The 21576-nt window shown below is 37.7% G+C and overlaps 4 protein-coding genes and 2 non-coding genes across 8 annotated transcripts; 2 read left to right on the plus strand and 4 right to left on the minus strand.

The window, feature by feature from the left end:
• Positions 1-4620: 4620 nt before the first annotated feature.
• Positions 4621-6741, plus strand: LOC116021980 (protein SPA, chloroplastic). The gene is made up of 5 exons (XM_031262516.1): positions 4621-4871; positions 4961-5044; positions 5345-5396; positions 6074-6230; positions 6528-6741. Exons 1-5 carry the CDS (start codon positions 4719-4721, stop codon positions 6547-6549), a joined length of 468 nt encoding a protein of 155 aa, XP_031118376.1. The 5' UTR covers positions 4621-4718; the 3' UTR covers positions 6550-6741.
• A 72-nt stretch (positions 6742-6813) lies between these two features.
• Positions 6814-6895, minus strand: TRNAS-UGA. The gene has a single exon. It is a non-coding gene; the product is annotated as a tRNA-Ser (tRNA).
• Positions 6896-6969: 74 nt separating this feature from the next.
• TRNAS-UGA lies at positions 6970-7051 on the minus strand. The gene has a single exon. It is a non-coding gene; the product is annotated as a tRNA-Ser (tRNA).
• A 390-nt stretch (positions 7052-7441) lies between these two features.
• LOC116022767 (L10-interacting MYB domain-containing protein-like) lies at positions 7442-10270 on the minus strand. The gene is made up of 3 exons (XM_031263629.1): positions 10135-10270; positions 8492-8818; positions 7442-8379 (listed from the first exon to the last, which is right to left on the minus strand). The coding sequence occupies exons 2-3, from the start codon at positions 8816-8818 to the stop codon at positions 7783-7785; spliced, it is 924 nt and encodes a 307-aa protein (XP_031119489.1). The 5' UTR covers positions 10135-10270; the 3' UTR covers positions 7442-7782.
• Positions 10271-12516: 2246 nt separating this feature from the next.
• On the plus strand, positions 12517-16073 carry LOC116022765 (endoglucanase 2-like). Of its 3 annotated transcripts, none has more exons than XM_031263627.1 (7): positions 12517-12878; positions 12953-13184; positions 14104-14387; positions 14557-14994; positions 15099-15240; positions 15324-15490; positions 15569-16073. In XM_031263627.1, the coding sequence occupies exons 2-7, from the start codon at positions 12974-12976 to the stop codon at positions 15899-15901; spliced, it is 1575 nt and encodes a 524-aa protein (XP_031119487.1). In that variant the 5' UTR covers positions 12517-12878; positions 12953-12973; the 3' UTR covers positions 15902-16073. The 3 variants fall into 3 exon arrangements, with proteins under 3 accessions (XP_031119487.1, XP_031119486.1, XP_031119488.1); XM_031263626.1 differs by having other exon boundaries at positions 12958-13184; XM_031263628.1 differs by having other exon boundaries at positions 12517-12702; positions 12958-13184.
• A 1434-nt stretch (positions 16074-17507) lies between these two features.
• LOC116021908 (cytokinin riboside 5'-monophosphate phosphoribohydrolase LOG1-like) lies at positions 17508-21054 on the minus strand. The gene is made up of 7 exons (XM_031262432.1): positions 20808-21054; positions 20187-20284; positions 20063-20093; positions 19561-19660; positions 19168-19238; positions 18515-18658; positions 17508-18085 (listed from the first exon to the last, which is right to left on the minus strand). Exons 1-7 carry the CDS (start codon positions 20940-20942, stop codon positions 17987-17989), a joined length of 678 nt encoding a protein of 225 aa, XP_031118292.1. The 5' UTR covers positions 20943-21054; the 3' UTR covers positions 17508-17986.
• Between the last annotated feature and the right edge of the window lie 522 nt (positions 21055-21576).

Here is a 21576-nt window from a genome sequence, read left to right on the forward strand (position 1 = left end):
AGACTACTTTTCCCTATGCTTCTGTTGTTCAGGGAACAGGTGACAAAACACCCTTAACTAAACCGTGGGGCTCTAGTCCGATTGGTCCTGTGCAAGCACCTGTTAGTGTGCCATCTCCTGCTCCGGCTTTACCACCGCCCGCCCGAGGGACAAAGCGGCGCAAAACAACCATCCCACAACAGCGTGGGCACAACATGCGCCTACGTCACATGACAAAGGGCACCAGTGAGCAGTTTCAGGCTCTCACGGCTAACGTCGCAGATCCCACATGCTATACTCAAGCTATTGGTCATCCACAATGGCGTGATGCCATGGACCAAGAATTCAATGCCCTCATTCATAATTGTACCTGGTCTCTTGTCCCTCCCAAACCAGGTATGAATATCATTGGGTGCAAGTGGGTGTTTCGTACTAAACGGAAAACCGACGGCACAATCGAGCGAATCAAGGCTCGGTTAGTGGCCAAGGGGTTCAACCAGGTTGCCGGTGAGGACTTCTTCGACACATTCAGTCCTGTTGTCAAACCGACAACAGTACGACTCTTGTTTTCCTTTGCTGTCTCACAGGGTTGGACGCTACGTCAGCTAGATGTCCACAATGCATTCCTGAATGGACACTTAGCCGAAATCGTCTACATGCGGCAGCCGCCAGGTTACGAGGATCCGGCTCATCCCGATCATGTCTGTCATTTATAGCGCTCACTGTATGGCCTCAAACAGGCACCCCGGGCATGGTTTAAGCGGCTGCATGATTTTCTGTTGTTGACGGGCTTCTTAGCTTCCAAGACTGATGTGTCACTTTTCCACTACACTGATGGCTCTGACCGGGTATTCTTACTCGTCTATGTCTACAGAGGCTCTCCAACACGTTCAAAATCCGCGATCTTGGCACACCAACTTTTTTTCTTGGGATTGAGACTCTACCAGTTCCAGGCGGGTTAATTCTGTCTCAACGTCGGTATATGAAGGACTTATTAACCCGGGCCGGCATGTCTGATTGTAAGTCCCTTGCGACACCGGCGTCTATTTCGCATGCGGTATCTCCGACTACTGATACGTTTGATCATCCGACACAGTACAGGCGGCTCGCAGGGGCACTCCAGTATCTCACCATCACCCGCCCCGATCTCTCATATGCAGTCAATCGGCTTTGTCAGTACATGCATGTACCAACAGTTGAGCACTGGGCTTACTGAAGCGGGTGCTACGGTATGTTAAGGGCACGTTGGATCACGGCTTGCGTTTATCTTCGTCGACCTCAGCTGATATACATGCTTATTCCGACGCCGACTGGCTCGGGTGTCCGGCTGATCGCAAATCCACCAGTGGTTACGCCGTCTTTATTGGGGCCAATCTTGTTTCCTGGGTATCTAGGAAGCAGCGCACAGTTGCTCGGTCGTCCACTGAGGCTGAGTATAAAGGGTTAGCCGATGTTATCGCTGAAGTCACTTGGGTTATATCCTTGCTGCGTGAACTCGGACTTCACTCTGGCCGCCCCGCGACACTCTGGTGCGACAACCTCGGAGCCACGTACATGTGCGCCAACCCAGTGTTCCACGCCCGAACCAAACATGTTGAGATAGACTACCATTTTGTTCGGGACAAAGTTGCATCTAGGGATTTTCTTGTCAATTTTATCTCAACAAAGGATCAGCTGGCCGACATCTTCACCAAACCGCTTCCTGCGGCCCGGTTTGGGACTCTACGAGGCAAGCTCAATGTTGTTTCTCTACCACCTTGCACTTGAGGGGGTGTGTTAGTCATGTAAATAATATTAGACTTAGTGATGGGTAAATATGCACATGTATTAGTCGGTCCGTAAATCACCTGTCCGTCGGTCACCCAACCTGTCCGTCAACGGTCACCCAAACGGTCCGTCGACGGTCACCCGGTCCGTCGGCCGCATGATCGGAAGCAACACACCTTGTGGATTGGAGGCTCACGAGCGCAACAGTTGCTTGATGTGACGACCGACAACTTTTCGGGAACAAGGGATCCGTGTTTTCATCACCTCGAGTAACTCAACCACTTCGAGCAAACCGATGCGCATTTTGCGGAGTGACAGCCCATATGCCCTCCACTTGCATATCAGACACCATGTGCATAGTGAATCCACTTTGTATAAATAGGGGTCATTCCCCTCACTGAAAAAGGGAACTCATCAGTACTACACTAATACACTTGCGATTTGCCGATTGTCTTTCTCCTGCTTACTCTTTATTACTGTTCGTCACCCGTAGAGCGATATAGCCTCGAACCGCTCAGTCGTTGACCGGTAGACCGACCGTCTGACCGGCCGAACGACATTCCTCACCACCCGTAACACACGTATCCGTAGCGTAATCGTAGACCCCGTTTACATTTACGCTATCACTTAGTATATTATTGTTAGAGTCAGACTCCTAGTATGTAGCCTGTTGTATAGGTAGTTCAGTGTAACCTTATTATTTGTAACTCTCTCTCTCACTGAATCGATCAATCAAGCTCTCATTGTTATCACATTATATGGTAGTTGATGAAAATACTAATTTTTTAAATTTGTTTATTTTGTTAAAAGTTGTCGGGTGTCAAGTGAATTATCAGATTAACGTAATCTTGACGCAATCGGATATGATCTAATTTGCTTTTGCATTATTGTCACTGTCATTGTTATGGTGCAAAAGGTTGTGTATGTTATGGCATAATAATTAAGCTTTTATCGTACAAAAAAAGGTTGTAATTTTATCTGTATAATAGGAAATAAAGTTAAGAGTACAATATATGATTACATTAGGACCATTAGGTCGTACCTAGTACCTACTTTAAGATTTTTGATGTTGTTCATACTTTAAAATTTATTTACCTAAAAATAACTTTGCTCAGCATTCATAAGGTGGAAATGAGATGTTGTGAGTCTCTTCAACTTAACGAGTGTTTAAAAGACAAATACTTTAAAACTCAAGATAAGTCTTAGTTTGGTTTTTAAAAAAAAAAATTGCTCTTATCAATATTTGGGAATGGAATCAAAGGATGCTCGGTGTGTGGGGTCCAAAAATATTCGCAAATTATCTAAAAATTAATGTTAATTACCAAATATCTATTGTAACAATTTGTCCACGTTAACTCACTTAAAAAAACACGTTAACTCACTTAACAAGTCAATTATGCTAGCAATTGACAAATTTACCGTTTGTTGACGATCACTATCTAGCATGAGGGAATGTTTTATCATCCCTTAAGATCCTATCCAGCATGAACGAGAATCGTTTCAACTCACAATTAAATAGTATCTTATCACCTTTTAAGGTCCTACTCAACATGAATAGGAATAACCTCACTCTCGTAGGCATTTGAAGACAACTACGCAAGAAGAAGACTACTAGGTAGAAATAGCCGCACCCATAATGATATTTGTAATCAACTAGATAGGAATAGCCTCATCTTGGTGGGTATTTAAAGACAACTAAACATGTATAGTCTAACCTTGATTGAAAATCCCAAAGATGTTCAACTCTCTTTTTCAAATATAAGTTCTATTTGAAGATAACTCTTCTAAAAATGTTATTATATACATGAGTTCAAACTTTTGATTCTCGATGAGATGAAATTGTTGATAGGTGGGGTGAGTACATAAGCAAATTAAGCCTTGGATCCTAACCTTGTGGAGGACACTAGAAAAGGGACAAAAGACTCAAAAGGGCGTTGCCCATAAATCCCACAGCACATGCCTCCTAATGATAATGGTAGGTTGATGTATGGATGGTCTGTCATTTTCACTTTCAATCTCCAAATTCCCCACCCTTTCCTCTTTCCTCTTTACTCTTTAGTCTTTACCCTCCACTCCTTTTTTAGCTACCTACTCTTTCTAACCAAGTGTTTGGTTTATTTTTTTGAACATACCAAGTGTTTGGTTTTAACCTCACCCTTTGTCTTTTTTGCTTGTGGTACATGAATGCACATGCATCTTCCCTTCCTCCGAATTCAAAATCGTGTTTTGTCTCAACTAAACATCTACGTTATTACAATTCTACATCAATTTACAAGAAAATATAAAATAATACCTAAATTTGAGATGCTTTCTCACATGATATGTCAGTCTTTTGAATGTAGTTTTCTTATTTGGTTTAAGTACATACTACTAATGCTCTCGGTGATAGGCTAGTAAGAACGGTCTATGATAGACCAGGAGAAAGCTATCAAGAAATTCTTCCACCTAATAAAGGTGTCTTATCAATTAACGTCTTTTATTGAGTTTAAATACCTATTACACATTCAATATATCTCTATCATTATACAATTAATTCAAATTCAGTTTAACTCAAAACTCTTTAACATGAAAAACACATACAAAATCGATCTTTCAACCTTAAAATCAACCCACCTCCAATTTTTGTTGTTTGAAGAAATAGAGTCCATTCAAGCCCCATTGCAACCTGAAAGGCCCAGATAAGAGCAGAATGAAGTTTGGTTAGATGAGGCCCTAAAGAAGAGCATGAAGGTCCATAATGATTATGAATGGCTGTGCAGTGGAGCTGGAAATTGAAGAGCAAAATTTTCTGGTGAAAATTGAAGAAGACCCCACAAAATCCAAGTCCTCCATTGTCAACACTTGTTCCAATTTCTCCCACTTGACAACATCCAATAGGCTGTAGAAATCTCACCACCACCAAGAACAAATCCCTTCACATAAATTCAGTCCAGGAAAACAATTTTAAATTAAAAAAAAAAAATAAAAAGAAAATGTTGTCTGCTACTAAGCTTCAGTCTCCTTTTCTTTGTTGCCCTCTCAAGCTCTCTTCATCTCCTTCATTGTCTCTTTCCCAGAAACCCTTCAAAACCCAGCGCTCGCCGCCTTCTTTTCCATGTATTAGAGCTGATCTTGACCAAAACACGGTTTTTTTCCTCATCCTTTCATTTCATTTCCCATTTTATCAGATTTGTTTTTTTTTTCTGATTTGTTATGTATATTGGTGTTTTTGCAGATTGTAGCAATTTCAGTTGGATTTGTGAGCATTGCAGTTGGGATTGGAATTCCAGTGTTCTATGAAACCCAAATTGACAACGCTGTAAGCTTCTCTTTGTATTTGGTTACTGACATAGGAGTAGTATGATAGATTCATGATTGCATTCACTAGATAAACCTATCGTAAAGACATAAATCAGTCTAGATTGTTCATAGCTAATCGGTTTAAACCAATAAGACCAATAGGCCACTCCCGTGTGAGTCGGATTTGGAATTGAACCTCGTGGTTACTAAGTCAACAGATAACTAACTTGGCTGGGGTTGCCTCCATTTGCATATAGATTTTAGGGTTAAAGCTTGGGGCTTTTTCATTTGTATTCTCTTTTCATTTGTTGTGTTGCAGGCCAAAAGAGAGAACACTCAGCCATGCTTTCCCTGCAGTGGCTCCGGTGCTCGTAAGTCCCCTAAGGAACCCTTTATTGTAGTTGCAATGGAAGAATGTAACATGTTACAGTTAAAAGTTTAAATTGATAGTGAGACTAATAGTTGCTTTTGAAGGGTGTGTTTCGTATCAATTAGAAGTTTAAACTGATGGCTACTGATTCGTTTATTGAAAGAGCAGCACCCGCTTCTCTTTTCAAGTGTTGATTGGGCAGTAGAATGTGGTTACATAGGTCAAGTAATGGTCGATTTTACATTTCATATATAGGAAGTGCACAAACCGAGATGTGTTAAGTAATGGGAAACAGTCCATAGATTTGGCAGAATAAGTCCAGACAACAGTATGAAGCAATTTGTTGCCATTCTTAGCAGCTAACAGCTTCGCTTGCTAAGCTTCGATTGTTATGATGTTGCAATGTCAAGATGCAGTTTAAAAAAAAAAAAAAAAAAAATTCTCAATGATAGGGAAAAGTTGGAAACATTATCGTGCAATGCACTGAGATATTCTGGTTTTGATCTTGAGTTTCTGTTTTAAGCGATGCACTTCTGGCTCAATTATAGACTATATGGTAAAGAAAACTAGGAAATTAGCAATTCTTGAATACTTGATGGTATGTGGAGAGTTATTTTGCCATCTAAAAGTTGTAATCTTTAGAATTATAGGGCGGTTTTCTTTTTCTATTTTGTGTAGAGAAATGCAGACTTTGCATGGGGTCTGGCAGTGTAACAGTTGAGCTTGGCGGGGACGAGAAAGAAGTCTCACAGTGCATCAACTGCGAGGGCGTTGGTTCTTTGACATGCACAACATGTCAAGGCAGTGGTATTCAACCTCGATATCTTGATCGCAGGTATTGGACTATGTACTTCAACCAAAATCATTTTTTCTTTCTACCAGTACATATGATTTATTAAAATCTGTTAAGTATAACCATTATGTGTTTTTCTACCTTGTATATGATAATCGAATATGAGACCATTTATATCGAGTCTTGTCCTCAAGTCACTAGATTGGGTAGTCTTTGACAGGATTCCCCTTAAGACTAAATGAGCCTATTTCACCTTAAAAAAAATGAGCCTACTTCTACTTTTATGGCCTATTATTGCAATTTCTAATATGACTTGTGAGGATGGTTTTGCATTGACAGAGAGTTCAAGGATGACGACTAAAGGAGCAAGAGCAATACGCAGGTGCAGTCGAGTCGACTCAAATTAGCTGCTTTCAAGAACTAACAGAGATTACATAAGATTTTGCGAGTCTTTTGTCTTGCCTGTTGAACAATTGTTTTGCACCATTTTGTCTGTGTAATGATCAAAGAGAATACTATTAATATTATTCAATTTCCCCATTTGGTTGTTTCTTACTCCATGTGAAAGATAGAAGAGGGTTTTTGTTACCAAAAACAAAGAGAGGCAGCAAAATTATGGAAATTTCGTCGACAGCAAGGTTCGAACCTGCGCGGGCAAAGCCCAACAGATTTCAAGTCTGTCTCCTTAACCACTCGGACATATCGACGGCGATGATGCCTTTTGTGTGAGTAGTATAAAGGATTAAATATTATTGTTTAAATCGACAAAAAGTTCATTATACGTCGACAGCAGGGTTCGAACCTGCGCGGGCGAAGCCCAACAGATTTCAAGTCTGTCTCCTTAACCACTCGGACATATCGACAACATTGATGCCATTTGTGTGAGTATATTAAATATTATGGTTACAAAAGAGACACTTTTCAAGTCTAATTTTATTTATTTTTAATTTTTTTTTTTGAAGTATGATGGAAAATAGGACGAAAAAGAAAAAGAGACCAAACTTTCATAAATCATAATTCAATTAGGTTTCCAAAGCATATAGTATAGGTGGGGCCAATCAAGTTTATACAAGTTGATCAGAAAATTGACTTGATAATAAAATGTTTCAATTTTGATTTCCAATGGAGCTATTTATTAGCCTTTTTTGTTTGAGCTGATTAGTTTGGGGAAACGTCTATTGATCTAAAGTCCCAATGCGAGTTTTATCCAAAACGCTCCTTCAGGTGTAATATTTCCCATAAATCAAAGAAAAGACTAGAACAAAGTTTAATATGCTTGTGCAATCTTTACCACAAAAATGGCAAAGAGAGAGAGAGAGAGAGAGAAATGTAGTAGTCCAAATACACAGTTGATATATAAGGTAAACAATTTGCTTGCCAATTAAGTTGGCAGCTAGAGCCTCTAGCCACTGCCTAAAGGCAGGGAGTTAAAAAAGAAGGAATGAAAATGAGTCTGCTCTACTAATATGAAGCTTGTATCAATATCAAAATGCCATTTAAACCTGACTTATATTCTACTTGCCAATACACTAATTGTATAAAAAATATCAACACTAGGATGATTGTTGCTACTGGAATAATATCAATGCTAGAATCATAGCCCAATGAGTGAGTCTGAGACAGGATTACCAAAATTCCCCTGCAACCATGTCAAACGCATGTTGTCATTAAGAGACAGAAATGTCTCCCTCAGATTTGGATCCTCGAATAAGTCCAGAGCTGCATAGTACAGAGTGTCATGCATGCCTTCTATTTCGTCCAAGGCTTTAATACACTCGCTTATTGTGAATCTTTTGTCAATCTGAGGACCTTCAACCAACCGCAACTTTGAAGCGGCTATCATCTCTTGCAAGGTTTCTGAGATCATGTTGATCATATCTGTGTCCCTACTGTTTTCACCTGAATCGGGTACTGCCTCTGACAGACGCTTTCTTTTTTTCTCCACTGTACTCTTAGCTGTTGCTTTTGGTGAAGTTTCATTGCCTTGTGAGATTGTTGATGGGAGTGGTGCTTTAGGACATGGATTTTGGGTTTCAGTAAAAGATGGATCTACTCCAGCTGATTTTTCCAATTCTCCATAGTGGCTTGACTGGGCATACTTTCCATCAGCACCAGAGTCCGCAAAAATCAAGCATAATTCATCATATATAGGGCACTCCTTGATCTTGGTTGTTTCAGGCTTTGGTTGTGCCTGTATAAGTAAGACAGTTAGGGAATGATAACCTTAAAACAGACAGAACAGTACCACAAGAGACAGAGGGATTGAGACTCAGAGAGAGAGAGAGAGAGAGAGAGAGATTTACCGCAATGTCTTCCCACAGATCAAAACCAACAAAGCAACAATCCACCAAAGGATCATTTTGACCAGAAGCAGACTTGAAAGCATAGTAACGTGTCCGGAGTACATCAAGGTGTTTCCTCAACTGATTGTTATTGAAATCGAGATTTGTTTGCTTATTAAATTCACCGCGTATGTAATTCCAAGTTTTCTTATCAAAGACATTGTTTGGTCGATTTCCCAGCCGAATCTGTTCAACAACTAGATCTGCAAAGATCTTGTCAAGGGATGGTGTCCATCTTGTCCTCAGACGCTCTTGTTTTGGTTGCTGTTCATTAGGATCAGTATCCATCTGCAATATAAGCATATAACGGGATTCAGTTTGAATTCATTCTTTTATTAGACTACTATTAGCTTATATATGCCAAACTTTAGGTGCATAAAATTTTGCAACCAATTCCTTGGATTAATGTACAGCTTAAATATTTGGATTTCATGTGCATCCAATGTGTTGACTCTGCTCCACTGGAAGTATACCAGTATATCACATTATCATCATAGACCAGCCAACAATTCTAAATGTTAGGCTATAGTTGTAGTTACATAAACCTTAAGAATGGTAATACATGTGCCTCATTATTAACAGAATAAATCTTTCTATGGCATGCAACTAAAATGAGGCAACACCAAAATATCCAACGTAGAGCCAACAAAGACGAAAACATGCTATTGGTCAACTGAAATAAGTCAAATAACAATCACTATATAGATGAACAACCCCGGGATTGAATGTGAACCAGTAAATTATGACATATTCATGTCATAGGCAGTTAAATGTATGACATTGTTTTAAAGTATCATACATTTACGTATGATGCAATAGCCATGTTTGGTTACCAAAACTATCTACCTATCTTGATCTCAAGTATATTTGTGGGGAGGAAAAGTGTAGCAATCAGAATTTTAAGGAGGCCATCATCTTGAAGTGATGGAGATGACACACAATCAGTCACACGGTTTAACCAAGAATTTCTACAGCTTACAATCGATATGAGATTGCAAGTTCACAAATTTGCAAGACTTCCGCAGAACAAACACTAAAATTTAGCTGAAAGTAAATTCCTAATACACACTTCACTCGAAAATAAACTAAATTGAAGTATAAATAAGAAAATAGTGAACTGCTATACTGCCTATACAAGTATCATGAACCTAAAACGTCAAATAACTAAAAACAGGGGGGAAAGGGCAGAGGGATCAAGATTTTTGGCGTATGTGTTTTGAGAATGGAGGATTTTAGTAACGAAGTGAAGCTAATATCAGACTCATCCAGACATCATTAGCTACTTGCATTTGATTTTCAAACCTCATTTATTTTCAACAAGAATTATACTCCAACTTTAAACCCTAACACATAAACTTGCACGGCAAAGCTCCTAAATCAGTAACAACTGATTCATGTCCGAATCTAATTCTATTGGCAATTACAATCACGCAGTTAACGAGACAGGAATATTATGATATACATACAGACAGAGCAATTGCAGATTGAAATCAAAAGCATCCACGAGAAAAGTTAAATTACCAAAATTGCTTACGCGAACCGATACGCTACAGTAAAATGTTGACACTAAGAAAAAATTAGGTTAAATCTGGATAAAGACGTACCTGATCGGAGGAAAGCACGGCGGAGCTACAGGCGGCGTATAAGGGCGGGATGATGTTTACGGGTAGCGGCCCGGCTCCTTCTCCTGCTTGCGCTTTTTCAACGATAATTGGACAAGGCTACGTTTGTAAATTGACGCTATTAATTTTTTTTTTTTTTTTTTCACATTTGTTCCCCAAACAACGTAAATTGTGTTTTGGGGGCTCGGATCAATAATCAGTTTAATCACAGACGATCCACAATTCCACAGTGAGTCCCAAGAAAATATAAAATTTTACTTTTGCCCCTTAATTATTACCCATGAAAATATGTCAAAAGCCTTTATAAGGACTTATTGTAGTTAATACACAATATAGTTCTCGACTATAGTAGTTTTACTCAATTTAGTTCTAAATAAATTTTTGTGCTCAATTTAGTTTTCAATTTTGATGGTTTTATTTAATTTAGTCCTTTGTTAAAAAATGGACAGTTAGAAATAGGGTCTTAATGATAATTTCTCACCATTCATCTCGTTTGGGATGATTCATTCTTCTTTCCCCGTTAGGATCCACGCAGAAATGTAAACCTTCGTACCCAAATATTTATTTACTCTGGAAGTTGATTTGGTACAAAAAGTTTACTTCTTCCACGAATCTCAAATACATGAGTGATGAGTGATGGCCTTTTAAATTTGAGTTTTGAACTTATGATTAATAATAAATCAAACATAAGTAATTTGTATTGAAGGATAAGGTTTTGAGTGGCAACCTGCACATATGATCATGTTATAAAGTGACGACAAACGTTAACAAATATGTAACAACAAAATCTAGCGGTAATAGATTGACTTCACGCTAAAGGCTTTCAATTTTAGATTTATACAGTATACAGCAAAAAAAGAATTGAAGGAAAATGAATGGGGTAAAAGTTTTATTTGAATTCTTTGAAAATTTGAATATCAATTTTTTATTGACGAGCTACAACAATTGCACCTATTAGAGCAACTAAAAGAATTATTGAAATGAATTCAAATGGAAGAAAAAAATCTGTTGATAAATGAATTCCAATTTGTTGACTATTGCTTATCAAATCTTGCTCGATAATCTGGTTTGATCGTGTAGTCCAAATAATACTGTACCATGACGTATCTAGAATAGTCGAAATTAGTGAAATAAAAAGACTTATACAAACTTGTGAAGTAATACCATCTCCAAGGGTCCAAAGAGGAAAATCATTTGAATATTCTGAACCATTCAAGAACATCACAGCAAAAAGAATTAAAACATTTATCGCTCCTACATAAATGAGTAGCTGTGCAGCAGCTACAAAATAGGAGTTAGATGAATTCCACTGGACCCAGAAATGATCGATTGGAAGAAGCTGTTGGGTCTTCCAATATCAATAGGTTGATTGTTTCGCTCCTGTATCTTCCAAAAGGAAAAAAGATCTCTGAGAGTTCTTTCCTGAATCGGAAAGAGAGTACTGGGGTTCTCTCAATAACAAAGAGGAATTCTAGTTGTAAGATATCTAATGAAACCGTCGCCGAAATTGAGATCTTATTCAAAGAGAAAGATAGCAAATCTCTGGAGTTTCTTTTTGTATATTATATGGATGATGATTCGACCCACAAGGACCATGATTGGAAATTGGCTGATCCTATTTCATTGGAAAGATTAGCGAAAGACTGGATTTCTTATCTTATGTCTGCTTTTCGTGAAAAAAGACCAATTGAAGCGGGGGTTTTCTTCAAACAATGGACCATACTATAGCTTAAAAAAACACGTACTCAAATGGCGGAGAAACAAAGCACATAAGGTATAGTGTCATTAGGAAGTAATGTTAGAGGGCTACTGACAATGCATCACCTCCCGATCGAATAAGGGGTTATGTGGATATTTTGTTGGTTATTAGCATAAGGAAATAATCTAACTTAATTCCTAGGATAAGTATTTGGATTACTTGAATGACAGCGAATCATGATCATCTATCTTATATTTAGTATTGATGTAATTATAAAGTGACACAAATGGTTTAATAACCCAATTTTTGATAGGTAGGTCCAAGAATCCAAGTGCTACGATATGTTCGACCCACTAATGTGCCAAATGATGAGTTAAAATGTGTAGGATCCTATGATGTGTGCATGAAATAAATCCTGCATTGTAATTTTAGTCGGTAAAAGAATAAATTAATCTAAATTGTTCATAGAAGAGCCCGCTCATACAAGAGTACGAGACCAGCGCATAATGAATTCGTTAAAGTTTATATTGCCACCATAGAGATAGGGAATGAATTTAGGAAGTGAAAGAAATCGTTATTATTTTTTCCCACACAATACCGTTATTACTTTATTAGACATCTAGACATGAGTCACTTGGGTGGGACAGTTAGGAGCAATAATTTGAGGCACAAGAAAGCAACCAACCGTGAAAGGAACGAGCGATGAAGAATGGCAAAATCGTAATTGCAATAAAACTGAAAAACCAGAAACTGTGAAGCCAACCACCAATTCAAGGAGGAATACGTTCATCTTCACAAGAATTGTCGGTGCTCTGTTCCCAAAAACACCTTCTCAGGCCGGGGGCCACAACGTAATTTCCATTTTGCGTTTATTTTAGCCTCCTCTCCGATCGCCCGGCGCCCTTTCATCTTCCCTTTCCGTCATTGTGCCGTCCATTTCCCCCATCAAACCAAAAAAAAAAAAGAAAGATAGGGAATAAAGCTGTTTGCAAATCCCTGAAATTTTCTCTGAAATTGTTGATCCAATGTGAGGTTTTCCTGTAAAGATTGTGTCTTTTTGGTGTTTGAGTGTGAATCTTGAATTATTGTTTTTGTTGGAAGTGCAGATAAATCGTAGGTTAAATGGGGAGGAGATCGAAGTCGTCGAAAGGGAACTGTTGTGGGTGGGTTCTGTTGGCGCTGGTGGCATTGGCTATTGGGTGCGCCATTTATGTGCTTATGAATCCCAAAGAAGCAGAATTCCCGGACCCGGAGCCCGGGCCTCCCGGAAAGCCTATTAAGAAATACGCCCATGCTCTGAAACTGGCATTGGAGTTCTTCGACGTACAAAAGGGTAATATAACCTCAACCCATTTTCGTCATTTGCAATGTGATTCCCGCCGCCTGTTTGTCTTGACATGATGATGTTGACTGTATTTGGTTTGTTTCTTGATTATTAGTTAATGCCTGTTTGTTGTTCATGTTAGCTGCTTCTTAGTGATTGATTTCTTAGGAATGAGTTAATTTTATCAAAGGTTGTCGTTTGTGGTAATTGCATGTTTAGTTCCAGGTTATTATTTTTGTCTCTGTCATTCAAATTTTTAATTTTTGGACACTTTTGATCCTTTCGGACCTTTTCCAGCCAAGAGTTATTTTAGGCAAGGGTAAAATTGTCCAATAAACTTGTTTTTTCTCCCGAAGAAATTTATATCATATTAATGAGATGAAAACTCTAACTTTCTTCAACCCAAAGATTTGTTAGAGTAATTATTGTGCTTCATTATTGGGTTGAGAGAGAAGGGAACAATAAATTTGAGTTAGTTGAAGAAATTAGAGTCTTTTTATCTCTATAAATGCTGTTTGGAGAAGAAAACAAGTTGATTGGACGATTTTATCCTTGCGTAAAGTGACCCTTGGCCTGAAAAGTTCCTTCAAAAATTAGAAGTTTGGGATGGCTTATGCAAAAATAATAGTATGGAATTAAATGTGGAATTGTCAAGAAAGATGAGGGACTCCCAGTCTCCCACTCGAATTAACTTTGAACCTTAAGAATGAATTCACATATAAAATTGCAAATATGATATATTTGGATACTTTGTATTTTCTTTCTAATGCGATCTCACATTGATTGTGGGGTGCTATTTAAGCTTATTGAGGGTTCTCCCACATATTTGACTATAGTCTTTTGGAACTATCACTTAAATTTCTGTCTAAATATTTTGTGTATGGGCACTTATTAATAATGGAGGGTTGAAATTTGGCTGGCATTGCAGCTGGGAAGTTGGATGAAAACAAAATACCATGGAGGGGGAATTCTGCACTCAAAGATGGAAGCCAAGCTAAGCTGGATCTTAGTAAAGGAATGTATGATGCTGGAGACACCATTAAATTTGGATTCCCCATGGCTTACACTGCTTCAGTGTTGTCGTGGGCGATCCTCGAGTATGGTGACCAAATGGAGGTGGCGAAGCAACTTGAACCTGCCCAAGACTCACTCAAATGGATAATGGACTTCCTTGTGAATGCCCATCCCTCTCCTAATGTCCTCTATATTCAGGTTTCTCTCTTCTCCTTTAATTTGTTGTCTTCTTCATTTGCTTACTTTGCCTATTGAGCATTGTTCTTGTGTACTATGTGTTTATAGCATTCTTTTTTGTAAAATTTTAATTGTTAAGTGCTCTTCCTATGTCATCAACCAAACATGATGGTTCTCTACCCTTTGGAAGGTGGGGGATCCCAAAAGTGACCATAAATGTTGGGAAAGGCCTGAATCCATAACCAAGGCAAGGCCTCTAATCCAAGTGAACACATCTGCCCCGGGCACAGAAGTTGCAGCTGAAACTTCAGCAGCAATGGCTGCAGCATCTCTGGTGTTTAAATCCTCAGACTCTGATTACTCAGCCTTGCTTCTGAAACATGCTAAAGAGCTGTTTGCCTTTGCTGAGAAACATCGAGCCTCGTACAGTAAAAGCATTCCCCAAGTGGCTGCATATTACAACTCAACCGGGTATGGCGATGAGCTCTTGTGGGCAGCGACTTGGCTCTATCACGCGACAGGAGACGAAACGTATTATGATTTTGCAACGGGGGACGATGCAGATGAGTTTGTTCAGTGGGGAAGTCCCACCTGGTTTAGCTGGGATGACAAGTTTCCCGGAGCTCAGGTGTTTCTTAGGCTTTGATACCAAATTGAATGATCTGTTTTCGTTTCAGACTTTCAGTTAAAAGTTTAAACTGATAGTGAGACTGCACGTTTATCTGGTTACAGGTTTTGATGTCTCGGGTGAGTTTTTTCAAGTCGAAAGGGCTCTCAAATTCTGTCACTCTCGAGAAGTATAAGAGTACTGCAGAGGCTGTTATGTGTGGCCTTTTACCAAAATCCCCAACTGCCACATCAAGCAGAACAGACTGTAATAAAACCAGACATTCTTAACTATATCAAACCTTAACTATATGAAACCTTAATCAGTATGTTTGGCTGCTGTTTGTGCAGCTGGTTTAATATGGGTGAGCGAGTGGAACGCCTTGCAACACTCTGTCGCGTCTGCCTTCTTAGCTGTCGTTTACAGCGACTACATGCGTTCGTCTCGCACTGCAAGGATCACGTGTGATGGCAAACAATTCACACCATATGATCTCAGGGATTTCGCCACTTCACAGGTCTGATTTCCTGTTTTTGTTCAGTAAATTTATTTTTTGAAGTCTTTCTTTTTACGCGTTTTCCCTGTCTGTGGCTAGGCCGATTATGTGCTGGGAGATAATCCAATGGAGATGAGCTACCTCGTTGGGTACGGGGATAAGTACCCGGAGTACGTTCACCATAGAGGAGCCTCGATCCCTGCAAACGCAAAACCGGGCTGCAAACAGGGCTTCAAATGGCTCGATTCATCCAAACCGAACCCGAATGTTGCAGTTGGAGCCCTAGTTGGAGGGCCATTTTTGAATGATACATATGTTGATGCAAGAAACAACTCAATGCAGGGAGAACCAACAACATATAACAGTGCACTCCTTGTTGGGCTTCTTTCTGGTTTAGTTACCACATCCTCTGTGGTTAAGTCTTTTGTTTAAGGTAGATTTCAAGAAAATCCCACTATATATACATGTGTGTTGAGCCTATCAGCTGGTTTACTTTCTTGTGATCCTTTGCTGATTCCAGTCACAAAACCTGATTTATTAAATATATAGACAAGATAAATGAGACACGAAATCCCACTATATATACATGTGTGTGTTGAGCCTATCATCTGTTGGTTTACTTGTGATCCTTTGCTGATTCCAGTCACAAAACTTGGTTTATTAAATATATAGACGAGATAAATGCAGACACAAAATCCCACTATATATACATCATATGTGTGTGTTGAGCCTATAAGCTGGTTTACTTCCTTGTGATCCTTTGCTGATTACAGTCACAAAACCTGGTTTATTAAATATATTGACAAGATAAATGTAGACACGAAATACCACTATATATATACATGTGTGTGTTGAGCCTGTCAGCTTTTCTTTCTTGTAATCCTTTGCTGATTCCAGTCAGAAAACCTAGTTTATTAAATATATAGACGAGATAAATGCAGACACGTAATCCTATCTACAAAATACTTTTCTCCATCTCTTCCCCGTACTAACAAGAGAGATGCTGTCGCACCATTATAAGCATGTTGTGTGTCCACTTCAAACAAAAGAGTTTTGAACCGAAAGTGTGCTAAGTTGCCAACATATATACATATATATATCATCATCATCAAACAGAAAAAAAGGTCATTTGTAATCCAACATTTATCCTAGTACAATAAATTCATCAATCAATAACCACTATATCAACGGTGTAAACGTGCCCGAGACATTAACGGAGTTGTGTGTACCTGCGATATGATAAGCTTTATCTACTGCATAAACATACACATCTGCAACTCATCAGCATGTGCTATGTATGTCGACCAACTTTTTTCCCATTGTTGTCTTTACATCATCGGTGTTATCTAAAAAACTGATAAGTATAAACTCCCGCTATATTGTCTAAATTTTATTGGAGGATGAAAGGAAATGAATGAAAATCGTAACTTATTTTTTCTTTTTTTATACATAAAACTGAAGTAAAAAGTAAGAGTATATGTAATATTACCCGACATGATCAGATGACCAGGTTGATGTTTTGGTCTAGTCAATGACAGGGTGTATGGTACCATTGCATAATACAAGTCATGTTATCCCTCCAAAAGTATGCTTCAGATAAACTCATTGCTGCAGTTGAAAAGATCCCACCTTTAATTGTTTTTTCATTCTTTTTTCTTTTTGCAGTTGATGTTTTTACATTTTGGAAAAATAAAAGACAAATAGAGAATTGCACGAAAGAGGTGGCAAAGTAAGTGTAACATAATTCTCATATCAAAATGTTACGAATTTGATTCTTACATACCAACATTCTTTCTGTCAAGTCACCGCACAAAGTCTTTATAGTGCGGTTTACCTCTTTTGTGTAGTTTGCAAGTTATTACACATGAACGGGGTTTACTAATGCATACCCTTAGATAGTGACAGTAAGTTTCTCTCGTTACCCAAAAAAAATTAGTTAATAAACGCACTTGTATATTTTTATGAGGAAAACTAGTTTTACATTACACGCACGTTGCACAACTAATGTAATGCCCAATATTTGTATTTAAATAAGTAATTTAAAGAAGACAACCATCAATCATAGATTCATAGGACTACAATCAAATGTACACAACATCAAAATCATATACAGAATACAACAATAATACATATATTCCCTAATTCATACTAGGAAAAAAAATCAAACTAGTTAAAAAAAAACAGAGGATATTGCTAATCACACTATCATATTCCGAATGATATAACTTACTCGAAGTAATGATTTATAAGTAACTAATACGAGTAATATCATAAGTTCTTGGAGCTTTTCATCTACATTATCTTGCATTGCATGCATGGATGAACAAAAATTGTTAAATTCCTGTACAAAGATTAGACTGCGTTTACTTCAATTCTTCAATTTTTTTTCACTCTCCGTTTTCTATTTTCTAAATCGGAGAAATGTAAAGTAAACGTAATATCTGTTTACTATCCCCAGAAAAATAGAGAATTTAATTTCTCCCGTTAGTAAACGCGCCTGCCTGATCAGAAGAGGTCTCAACGTGCAATTTCGGATTTGGTGGTTGTGTACCCTAGCTGTTGCTCCATCTCCCAGCTTAGCTTTGGGGCATCCCCATTGTGCTTGGGAACATAGTCCTAAAAACATTCATAAAAGTACATAGGATTATTAACTACTTTAGGATACTTTATGAGTTGTCTGTCAATGACCCATGTGGAACTATATACATATATACATACATACGTTACACAATGTTGTCAAATGTGTACCTACCACTGTGCCACGTGTACAGATGTGGTATGACAAGGGATAAGATTTTTTTTGAGAATAAACCAGGATAATATTTTTAAAATATATTTAAGACAACCCGATCAAATTGATCTGACTGTTGACATGATAACAGCAAGGTTTTAAGATTGATTCCTTGTAAGAACGACATATTAACGACTAAGGCCATAAAACGGAATAACTGTAGATTTCTCTCGTCACTTAAAAAGAAAATATATATATATATATATATATATATATATATATGGAAATATAGATAGTGATGACTGGTGTTGTACCTCGAGCTTAGACATGAGTTCCTGGGCAGTCTGGGCAGACACAATAATGTGACGGGCAGCTGGAGTGATGAATCCTTCATCCACTGCTTTGTCTATGAAAGACAGAAGTGAGTTATAGTACCCATCTACGTTCAGCAAACCCACCTGTAAATTAAATAACACAAATAATTTAGAAAAATATATATATGTTTTTAACAACAATAATTGTTCGTTGGATTATGACTTATGAGATGTAGGAACATAAATAAGTTCTCCGGGACATATATAGCTTGATAATATCTATCGAGTATCCAGGATCGAATCCTCCATGAGCTGGACATCAAGGTCAGTGCAAAAAATTTATAACACTGCACCACCAAAATACATCTGACGATTTATCTTCTTTTACAAGTTTTCAAGTTAGGAAATGTGACTGGTCCTTTAGGTTTATGGTTCAAACTTATAAATAAGTTTTTACTTATTCACATTTGAAAAATTATAAATCATAATAAAGTTGTTGAAATTTTAACACTTTCAGACTCTCTGATTAATTTTAACTACTAGCGACCAAAAAATAGTTGTCAAAAGCTTTGATACTTTTTACACTTTGATTAACTTTCTTAATGCATATCATTAAATAGTGAGTGCGAAAAGTAAAAGATAAGAAGAGTTACCGGTTTGTCATGGATGCCCAACTGAGCCCAAGTGATGACTTCGAGGAGTTCCTCCAAGGTTCCGTACCCACCTGCGAGGAGTCGTTAATTATATTTAGGAACAACGTGGGGATTAGGGTGAGCTGTTTCCCAATATTAACGGCAACTACAATTAATTAATTTAAGCACTGTCAATTGATGGTCAATCATCCTCACTAATTACGCCACAGGGGTGCCTTGTCATTCCGATTGACATTCAATCCAACTAATTAATGACCGTGACAACAGCATCCCATCATCAACAATTAATCCATCCATAATTAGCCTTACTACATTAATTACATCAAAACCTCATAATTCATATTTTTATTAAACCAAATCAAACTATAAATTACAGAAAAAAAAAATTATTACCAGGCAAGGCTATGAAAGCGTCGGCCTGCCTAGCCATTTCGGCCTTCCGTTGATGCATACCCGACACCGGTCTAACTTCTCCAACCGTCTCTCCAGTGATCTGTTTCAAACATTTACGACATTCTTAATCAAAATTAATACATTAAACTCAAAATTTAGTCATTTCATGAATAGTACATGACAAAAGTGTACAGGTCCATAATAGTCCCGGCTGTTATTGACTTTGTAACCATAAAATTACAAATTTAACTTATTAGAAGCAGTCTATTGACATTTTTTTTAGTTTGAGTTGGTTGCTGCTTAATTATAGACAACATGAATTAATTTACCTTTTGTGATTTTTTACCAACTAAGATCATAAAGTAAATTATTCAGTATGTATCAGTAAGTAATTATTGTGAATTTCTCACATGCCAAAAAACAAAAAGTGTACAGGTTGTTATAAGACAAGAAACGTAACACACCACGAGATGGGTACTCGGAAAGGTACATAGATATTTACCTCTCTTGGCATTAGAGTTTTAGGGATCACTCTGTGTGGAAAAAAAAAACAAAAATAAATAAATAATGTTTACAAGGTAGAAAATTATGGAAAATAAATTTATCAACGAAAATAAAAAAGATACCCTAACACGTGGCGTCCTCCATTGTGAACAGCTTGGGAGACGAGACCCATCAAGCCAATGCTCCCACCTCCATAGACCAAGTCTATGTTCCTTTCAACCTGTCATTTTAAATAAATAAATAAACATTTTTTTTCCTATAACTTATTCATTTAAAAAACATTTATTTAAACCACTGCTTATTATTGCTTTTCACTAAACAAAATTTTAATTCCATGATGCTTCATGTACGGAATCAAAAGTATATTTTTATCCTCAAATCATTAATCCTTTCGTCCCAACCTAACCAAGCTGGTCAAATTATTGATTAATAATTATAAAATTATAATTTTGACTCTTAACATAAATTACCAGCTATAAATAACTTAAACTAAACTAGTTGCCCGTTATAATAACAATGTCAGATTCACCCGTGCACACTCTTAAATAGTTCCCTTAACTGAAAAACATTCATCTTCAAAAATCTTAGATGAATTACAGGTTTAGAAATGCAGAAGAGGCAAGAATCTTGGAGGGATACAATTGAAGCGCATGTTCCATCTTAACTAAAAGTATAGTTGGACTGCACATTTATGTTTATATATTATATATGCTCAACAGGTACAAGTACAAAGATATATATACCAGTTGGTTGGCGAGCTGAATAGCGGCGAGCTGGTAACTGGGGTTCTTGCCGGCGCTGCTGCCGCAGAACACGCAGATGCGCCTGAATCGCGACGGCGTTGTGGGCTGAGACGGCGGCGGAGATTGGAATTCCATTATGGAGAGAGAGAAAGAGAGAGTTGAGATGAGATGAGATGGGTGTAGACAGAACAGAACAGAACAGAACAGAAAGGGTTAAGCTCTGGTTTGGAATGGGAAGAAGGAATGAAGACGCAAGTATAGTGGCTAAGTTTTGGCCATTTTTATATGGAAAAAACAGTCCCCACTGTACACATGCCAAATTCTGTCCAACATTTTAGCATTACGGAATTTCTTAGTGATTAACATTAGGTTGACCCGAAATTAATTACATTAATATCAAGCATTATAAAAAAATAGTTTGGTTAGCATGAGTAGCCGTGCACTCTTGTCTAATGTCATTAAGAGAGGTTGCAAGTTCAAATTCCCTCTAGTATGAAAAATCAATTGGGTCGGTCCAATCCGAACAAGAGAAGCTTAAAGGTACCTCTTATAAATAGGGTCTATAAAGGACACCTCGACTAAACCCGTTAATTAAATATTACTACGTATCTTTCTAGTGCTATAGATCTCCCTATCTGGTTTGTCAATTATTATACAAAAGTATGATTTATTCCGTATATACTATCATACAGTCGCGATAATTTTACTCGCCACAATATATATATATATATATATATATATATATATATATATATATATATATATATAT

Source organism: Ipomoea triloba, chromosome 6 (genome assembly GCF_003576645.1).
Source record: "Ipomoea triloba cultivar NCNSP0323 chromosome 6, ASM357664v1".
Classification (NCBI taxonomy): domain Eukaryota; kingdom Viridiplantae; phylum Streptophyta; class Magnoliopsida; order Solanales; family Convolvulaceae; genus Ipomoea; species Ipomoea triloba.

What these genes read in the sequence shown, in the direction of transcription:
- LOC116021980 (XM_031262516.1), top strand. Translation starts at nt 4,719, where the DNA reads ATGTTGTCTGCTACTAAGCTTCAGTCTCCTTTTCTTTGTTGCCCTCTC. An exon ending in CTGATCTTGACCAAAACACG is followed by an intron (nt 4,872 to 4,960) that starts GTTTTTTTCCTC and finishes GTGTTTTTGCAG; the next exon opens with ATTGTAGCAATTTCAGTTGG. An exon ending in CTGCAGTGGCTCCGGTGCTC is followed by an intron (nt 5,397 to 6,073) that starts GTAAGTCCCCTA and finishes TATTTTGTGTAG; the next exon opens with AGAAATGCAGACTTTGCATG.
- LOC116022767 (XM_031263629.1), bottom strand. Translation starts at nt 8,818, where the DNA reads ATGGATACTGATCCTAATGAACAGCAACCAAAACAAGAGCGTCTGAGG. An exon ending in ATCTGTGGGAAGACATTGCG is followed by an intron (nt 8,380 to 8,491) that starts GTAAATCTCTCT and finishes TTACTTATACAG; the next exon opens with GCACAACCAAAGCCTGAAAC.
- LOC116022765 (XM_031263627.1), top strand. Translation starts at nt 12,974, where the DNA reads ATGGGGAGGAGATCGAAGTCGTCGAAAGGGAACTGTTGTGGGTGGGTT. An exon ending in GTTCTTCGACGTACAAAAGG is followed by an intron (nt 13,185 to 14,103) that starts GTAATATAACCT and finishes CTGGCATTGCAG; the next exon opens with CTGGGAAGTTGGATGAAAAC. An exon ending in CTAATGTCCTCTATATTCAG is followed by an intron (nt 14,388 to 14,556) that starts GTTTCTCTCTTC and finishes ACCCTTTGGAAG; the next exon opens with GTGGGGGATCCCAAAAGTGA.
- LOC116021908 (XM_031262432.1), bottom strand. Translation starts at nt 20,942, where the DNA reads ATGGAATTCCAATCTCCGCCGCCGTCTCAGCCCACAACGCCGTCGCGA. An exon ending in CGCTTTCATAGCCTTGCCTG is followed by an intron (nt 19,239 to 19,560) that starts GTAATAATTTTT and finishes GACTCCTCGCAG; the next exon opens with GTGGGTACGGAACCTTGGAG. An exon ending in AACTCATGTCTAAGCTCGAG is followed by an intron (nt 18,086 to 18,514) that starts GTACAACACCAG and finishes GAATGTTTTTAG; the next exon opens with GACTATGTTCCCAAGCACAA.